General features: G+C 42.9%; 1 protein-coding gene across 1 annotated transcript; it reads right to left on the reverse strand.

The window, feature by feature from the left end:
• Nucleotides 1-5223: 5223 nt before the first annotated feature.
• Vmn1r1 (vomeronasal 1 receptor 1) lies at nt 5224-6144 on the reverse strand. Its single transcript, NM_001166728.1, has one exon. It carries the CDS (start codon nt 6142-6144, stop codon nt 5224-5226), a length of 921 nt encoding a protein of 306 aa, NP_001160200.1.
• Nucleotides 6145-7948: the final 1804 nt, after the last annotated feature.

A 7948-nucleotide genomic window follows, 5' to 3' on the forward strand; every position in this document is an offset into this window, starting at 1 on the left:
CTCCCGAGCTCAGTCCAATGGTTAGCTGCAAGCTTCTGCCTCTGTCTTTGTCAGGTTCTGGCAGAACCTCTCAGGAGACAGCCTTATCAGGCTCCCATCAGCAAGCACTTCCTGGCATCCACATAACATCCGGGTTTGGTGGCTGTATATGGGATGGATCCCCAGGTGGGGGTAGTCTCTGGATGGCCTTTCCTTTGTCTCTGCTCCTTGTGGTGGCACACACCAGTAGGGTCATGCAGGAGGCATGAGTTGGAGGCCAACTTGGGCTCCACCTGTATTTTTTAAGACAAGGTCTCCTACTGAAACAGAAGCCCATCAGTTCAGCTAGGCAAGCTGGCTAATGATCTTCAGGAACCCGCTTGTCTCCACACCACCTCCTCGTTTTTTGGGTGTGATTCTATTCTTGGTTGTCAACTTGACTATTTCTGGAATTAACTAAAACCCGAAATGGCTGGGCACACCTGGGTGGGATTTGTTTTTTCTCAGTTAAATCATTTGAAATGGGAAGACCCACTTCTAATCTAGATCTTTGAAGTGGGAAGATCCACATTTAACCTGGGCCACGCCTTCTGCTGGCAGCCCATATAAATGACACGGAAGAAGGAAGTTCTTCCTCTGCCTGCTTGCTCTCACTAGCGAGTTCCTTCCTTCCCTGGCATTAGAGCCTGCTTCTTTCTGATTCTGGTGTATACTGAAGACCACCTGAGACATCTAGTCTTGTAGACTAAACAACTGCTGGACTTTGGACCTTCTGTTTGTACACAGCCGTGGTTGGACTAGTTAGACCAGAGCCTGTAAGCCATTCTAATAAATCTTCTTTATACATACATACATACTACATTCTGTACATATAGCATGTGTACATATACAGAGAGATTGTATATATATATATTCATCCTATAAGTTCTGTTCTAGAACTCTGACACACTGGGGTTGCAGGTGTGTGTGAGGACACATCCAGCCTGTCACATGGATTCTGGGGACCTGAACTCAGGCCCTTATGCTTGCACGACAGGCTCTCTATGACTGAGCCATCTCCCCAGTCCCATGATTCCTTTCTTTGTAAGCAAGTTACATAAAGAAAAGGCAGCTCTGTCTGTCAGAGGAGATACTTCTGTAAGATTTCTTTCCCATCCCTTGTGTATCTCCCATGTCATTACATCGGTATGGAATGACATATTCACTTTATGCTTTCAGATATGGCCTATGACTGAAACCATTTATTTTACTAATCACATTCTTTCCATGTTCATGGTTTCAAGATCTTTTTGTTGTTGTTGTTGTTTTGTTTTGTTTGTTTTATGAGACAGGGTTTCTCTGTGTAGCTCTGGCTGTCCTGGAACTCACTCTGTAGACCAGACTGGCCTCAAACTCATAGATCCCCCTGCCTCTGTCTCCCAAGTGCTGGGATTAAAGGCATGTGCCACCACGCACAGCGGTTTCAAGTTCTTTTAGCTTAGTTCTTTTTCTTTTTAAAGATTTATTTATTTATTTATTTATTTATTTAATGTATATGAATACTGTAGCTGTCTTCAGACGCACCAGAAGAGGGTATCAGATCCCATTACAGATGGTTGTGAGCCACTATGTGGTTGCTGGGAATTGAACTCAGGACCCCTGGAAGAGCAGTCAGTGCTCCTAACCACTGAGTCATCTCTCCAGCCCCCTTAGCTTAGTTTTTGTATCTTTTGTCATGAATTTATATTTTGGGACACATATCTTATCTGGCATAACATGCTCAGGATCCTTTTATATTTCTCTTGTCAGATTCTAGATGAGCCATATCTCCAAGAAACCAAGTTTATCTTGTTGATGTGTAATAGATCCAACTAGGTAATCAGCTGAGCCTACTCTAAAGCCTAAGGAGCTTGCTGTGCAGGCTTGATGATTACCAGTTCAATCCCCAGAGCTCACAGAAAGGTGGAAGGGGAGACCTGACTCCAAAACATTGTCCTCTGACTTCTCCATGTATGTCATGGTAACTTCCCCTGTATATACACCATGCTCACAGGTGCACACATGCACACACACACACACACACACACACACACACACAAATACACTAATAAACATTTTAAATGTTATCCTCACAAATTTATTCTAGATTGACAGACAAGTTTACATACTTGTGTAATATAGTGTAAGTTGACACACGTGTACATTGAATAACAAGCAGATCAGAATGATGATCATGTCCTTAGAGGACAGGGAGAGATTGGTAATTGTGCTGCAAACTGGCCTCAGCCGGCCCCTCAACCCACAGGAGAATCAGGGTACCAGTACATCTTGCGCGCACCGGACTGGCCAGCAGTAACGACGCTGCAACAGGATCCTTCTGCATACGTTTATTGGGAGAGCTTGATTGCAGAGGCGAAGAGACCCTGAGCCCAGAACTGGTGCTGCTTCTATAGGCCTAGGAGAGGCGTGTTTCACACCCGGATTGGTTATGCACTAAGCCTCATTTGCATGTTCCTCATCTGATTGGCTACTCTCTCTCTGTGTACCTCACAGAGCCTCATTATCATACCTCATTTGCATGTCTCACATCTGATTGGTTATACTCCCAAAGCCTCATTATCATGCCCAGGCCAGGCAGTGTCTTTGCAAAAAACTTTACTGCATATGTACACATTGGTTGTTTGTCCAAACTTATACGTGGTGGCCAGCAGTAGTCAGTGCCACTCTGCAACGGCACATGTGGCTTCCCACAAGTACAGGTGAGCAAGGAGTTGGTGGATGACAAACAGACATGGACACCAGAGAGAGTGCTATATCTGAATGTAATTTCTCAAAGCAAGCACCAAACTTATAATACAGAAGAAAAATAAGAAAGCTAGATGATACATCAGCCAAGGTACATTGAGATGCATAATGGTTCTTTACACAAAACAGAGAAAATGCATACATAAAAGCTGGCAGGAGGGCTGGAGAGATAGCTCAGCTGTTAAGAGCACTGACTGCTCTTCCGAAGGTCCTGAGTTCAAATCCCAGCAACTACATGGTGGCTCACAACCATCTGTAATGAGATCTGATGCCCTCTTCTAGAGTGTCTGTCTGAAAACAGCTATAATGTACTTACATAAAATAAATAAATAAATAAATCTTTAAAAAAATAGCTGGCAGGAACCAGGCAGTGTTTACAACTGAGATAGGAACAACCCTATCTAAAATCAGCTATTCACAGGAACCAGGTGAAAGGTCTGATGCAATGCTAGTCTACTGTTAAACCCACCACCAGGGGTCCCTTAGTAAATACCTAATTATGCTTTTCCTCTGGGCCTAGTGAAAACATGCACCAGGGGAATTCTGTACTACAACCCTTTCATGAATAATACTTCAGTTCCTCCTAAAACCACAACCCACTTTCTTTCTACTATTATGTAATGTAGGCTGCCATTCATGTCTGTAATGAGAATTCTAAGTATACTATTTGAGCCAGCCCTGAGATTACTAGCTCCTATCCGGCAACTGTGAGATGCCTGATTGCTGTCAGCACTGGGGCATTTTGTCTGAATAAGTAACATTCTCACGAAATTCCAAGCCCAGGGTCAGCTCAAGGACTGCCTAGGACATGGGTGAAGGCCAGGGAGTAAAGTTCAACCTGATTTATGTATTTGTAAGATCATTTCTTGGAGGCACCTATAATAAAACAATACTGAAAGAAAGCACACAGATCCATTCACTGACTAACGCAGTGACAGGTTTGGAGCATTCATGCCAAGGTTCCAGGAGACTGAGTTCCCGTGAAACTCGGGTCTGCAACTGTGTCCCAAGATTTTGGGCCTGTCATGCAGTCTTCACTGGACTGGGTGTGACATAGTGTGCTGTGTTTTCTCCTAGATTATATATTCAGGCCTCACATAAAAACCATTAACCCATTTCTGCTAATTTTTAGGTATGAAATAAGGGTCCAGTTTGATTACTCTGCCACTGTCCTCTGGACCATTTGTTCAAAATAGTGTCCTTTCCCTGTTGTGTATCTTGTCAAAGGTCAGCTGAGCATGTATGTCTATATTTTTGGGGTTTTGATTAGTGTATGCATGTTTCTTATTATTTAAGAACCACAATGCTCCAGTTATTATAGCTTTATGATATATTTTGAAATCAGGAAACTTATCCTCATGCCTTTGTTCTGTCTCATGTCTTTTGTTTTGCTCATTGAAGGCCATTTTAGTTCATTTGGACTCTTATCTATGAAGATCACAGACTGAATAGTTCATAAAGTATAGATATGTATTTTCTCATTATTTTTAGATAGCAGGATTTCCAAGGCTGACATCTGACAAGCGTTCTGATATGTGAAATCTGAGTCTGATTCACACAGGAAGAACTCTCATTGGGGAATAACTTCTCTTCCTCCTTCTTTCCCCTCCCCCTTTCCTCTCTCCCCTTATCTCTCTCCTGCTTCCCCTCTTCCTCCTTCCCCTCTTCCTCCTTCCCCTCTTCCTTTCCCCCTCCTCCCCCTCTCTTCCTCTTTCCCTCTCTCCTTCTCCCTTTTCTTCTTTTTAAAAAAGATTTTTAAATTTATTTTATGTATATGAGTACACTGTAGCTGTACAGATGGTTGTGAGCCTTCATGTGGTTGTTTAGAATTGAATTTAGGACCTCTGCTCTCTCCAGTCAACCCCACTCACTCTTGTCGGCCCTACTCTGGCACAAAGATTTATTTATTATTATACTTAAGTACACTGTGACTGTCTTCAGATGCACCAAAAGAGGGCATCAGATCTAGTTATGGGTGGTTGTGAGCGTGAACTCATGACCTTCAGAAGAGCAGTCAGTGGTCTTACCTCTTAGCCTCATAGTGTATAGATCATAATATATAGAATTTTGATTCATGATCACAATCATGATAATAATCCATGATAATAATTTACATACCTAGTTATTGAACTAAAGGCCACCATGACTACTGACATATTAAAAGTGTTGAAAATTCTCATATATAATATGTGAGCTACTCTATGCTGTAATAATTCAGTCTTCCTTCGGACTACTAGAATTATTAGTAACTTTTATTATTTCAGAATGGCTTATGTTTCAATGGTAAACTATATATTTTTTGATGCTTATGCCAAAAGTAGGTTTAACGGAGAAAGCATTTCAATGTCTTTATTTTTATCTAGCCCAGAGATCATGTATGGTATGCCTTGATTGATTACCCTGAAGTCAATGTGCTAGTTCTTGTGAAGGAAGCTTGTTCATCACAGAATAATCAAATATTTACTGTTGGCCCTGTGTGTTTTTCAAACAGTTAATCATACGTTGTTCAGTACTGATGAACACCAAAGGACTGAACGTGGCATAACCACTGGACACAAACATCTGGACACAGCGATGGGTTGGGTCATTATTCCACATAACTCTCCAGGAGGAGGCAATGGAATCCAGACAGTACGTGACCAAAAAGAAGCTCACTAGCAACAGAATGTTCCGGACGGCCCTCTGCTCTGGGGATGCTTTGCGGGAAATGCTGGTGTTGTGAAGGTACTGACACTGCCTTTTATGTCTGCACAAGACAGTCACCATGTATATACTTGAAAGTACCATGAGCCCTACTAGAGAGGCATCCCGGAAGGCAGCCAGTATAGAAAGTAAGTGTCTCATGGTGTCACTAACAACCCAGAGAGAGCAGGATTTAGTGACCAGTATGAGAATGTGTGAGGTCACATTGTGGGCGGCCACAATGGAGTTTGAAAAAACATTAATGGACATGTGGAAGGCCCACAGGGAAAGAAAGCAGCACAAGTTGTGCCAGAGGGAGTTAGGTTTGACCTTTGCCAAACAGGAACTTCTGGGGCTGAGGAGGATGACCTGGAGGACGCTCAGGTGACATGTGGCACAAATGGAGACACCCCTCATCAGCCTGTACAAGGAGATCACTGATTTACATGTGAAGTCATCCCAAAACCCCTGGGACCCCAAAATGTCTGTAGCCATGGCAGCCATGGCCAGCAGCATCACGATGTGGCTTAGAGCCAGGACACCAATGGTTATGTTGATGGGCTTGTGCCTGAGTTCCTGAAAGAATGTGACCACGTGGGAGAGCAGGAGGATGGTGTTGGCTGAGACCCCAAAGACAATTTCAGAAAAAAAAGCATTTCTTATGCCATTGATATTGTATACTGGGTCGTTTCTGTTCATCTTATGGGGGAAAGGAACACACAAGGACACATCTGAAAGCAATGCAAGAAAAACCAGTTATTACCCACTGCTGTCGTTATCCATCTCAGCCCACACTATGGCTGTCTCGGAATGGATAAATCATGGTGTAGCCTGATCTGATCCTCATGTTCTCCAGGGACCATCCCCTCTCCCTTCTCCCCTCTCCTCCCCTCTCCTCCCCTCTCCTTCCCTCTCCCCTCTCCTTCCCTCTCCCCTCTCCCCTCTCCTTCCCTCTCCCCTTTCCCCCCTCCTTCCCTCTCCCCTCTCCTCCCCTCTCCTCCCCTCTCCTTTCTCCCCTCCCATCACTTTCTGGTCATGGCTGAATTCTATATCCTAATACTTGTTCCTGCAGTACATGTACTTTCTTATACTACAAAAATTACCATATAGTAGAGCAGATCTTACCTGAATAATATATATATATATATCTTTTTTTTTTTTTTTTTTTTTTTTTTTTTGGGCAACAGCAATGTCTTGCTTGGCTTTAGCCCTCCTCTTCCTCCTCCTTTTCTTTGAGACAGGATTTCATGTTGCACTGGCTAGCCTCGAAGACACTATGTAGCTAAGAGTGATCTTGAATTTCTAGTTCTCTCCTCCAGCACGCCCCCCCTCCCCGCCCCCCTCCCTGTCAGGTATGTACCATTATGGTTTGTGTGGTGCCTGGAATCCAACCCAGGGCATTGTGCCTGTGAGGTGAGCACTCTATCATCTGAGCTCCACTCTTAACTCCTCAATCTGCTTCCTCCCTCTTGATGTCAGTACAAAGTAACAGTTGTATCTTTTTGGTAGACTTAAATGAGGAAGTAGCATAGAAACAGAAATGAGGTCTTCCAAGTGTCAATGGATCAGATAACTACTTATCAGTATTAACATTATTGCTATTAGTATCAGTATTAACTTTATTCTAGCTGATGTATTACTAGAACAGATCTTGATACATCAACAGAAGGAATGTTGGTCCCTGTGGACTGATTCACACTGGTTGAATGAACATCCATGATCTGCTATACTATGAGAATGATCTTAAGTAGCCTATAACTCCAAGGTCCAGTCATCGTTTATATGAGAAAAGATGAGCTATACATACCAAGCTTGAGAGTGTTTCAAGTCTGTGATGATGTCTATAAAAAAGCAGCGATTGCTTTTTATTATTGTGTAGTTTCTCATACATGTAATGGGATATTTAGTACAGTTCTTTTAATAGTTGATCAATTCAGTCTCTGTTAAAAGATACAAAAGTTATCAAAAGCTTAGAATGGAATATAGTATCTGGTAGAATTTTAGATTTTTCCACTTTAACTTCCCAAGGTGGGACAGAGATTTCACATGGGTGGTGTTGTTGCTATTGTTTTGTTTTTAAATCATCATGCCAGAGTGACTAGTTCATTTGAATACAATCCAGCTATTAACTGGTAGAAACACAGGTTGATCAATATGTTTCTCTTTAGGTATGTGGAGTTGGTATGGTTGGTAGAATTGGAATTAAAGTAGGGTGTAACAATAAATTATTTCTTGGCTCTTTAGACCACAAAATTTTGCAAAATAGGACACTAATGGTGTGCCCCTCCCCCAGCCTTGAGGGGGCTGGATCAGACCTTGTCTGCCACAGTCAGCTAGCCCACCTAGGGTGGAATCTTCCGACCTAGGTAAAGTCTATTGTGTGCCCCATCTGCAGCTTCCTGCAAGAAGCCACCACCTGCTGAGCAGCTGAGCTTGTCTTCCTGAGGGGACCCTGACAAGGTGACAAGATCCTGGCATAGTTGGGGATGGATGGGTCTCCCCT

This window comes from Mus musculus, chromosome 1 (genome assembly GCF_000001635.26).
Source record: "Mus musculus strain C57BL/6J chromosome 1, GRCm38.p6 C57BL/6J".
NCBI lineage: Eukaryota > Metazoa > Chordata > Mammalia > Rodentia > Muridae > Mus > Mus musculus.

What these genes read in the sequence shown, in the direction of transcription:
- Vmn1r1 (NM_001166728.1), bottom strand. Translation starts at nt 6,144, where the DNA reads ATGAACAGAAACGACCCAGTATACAATATCAATGGCATAAGAAATGCT.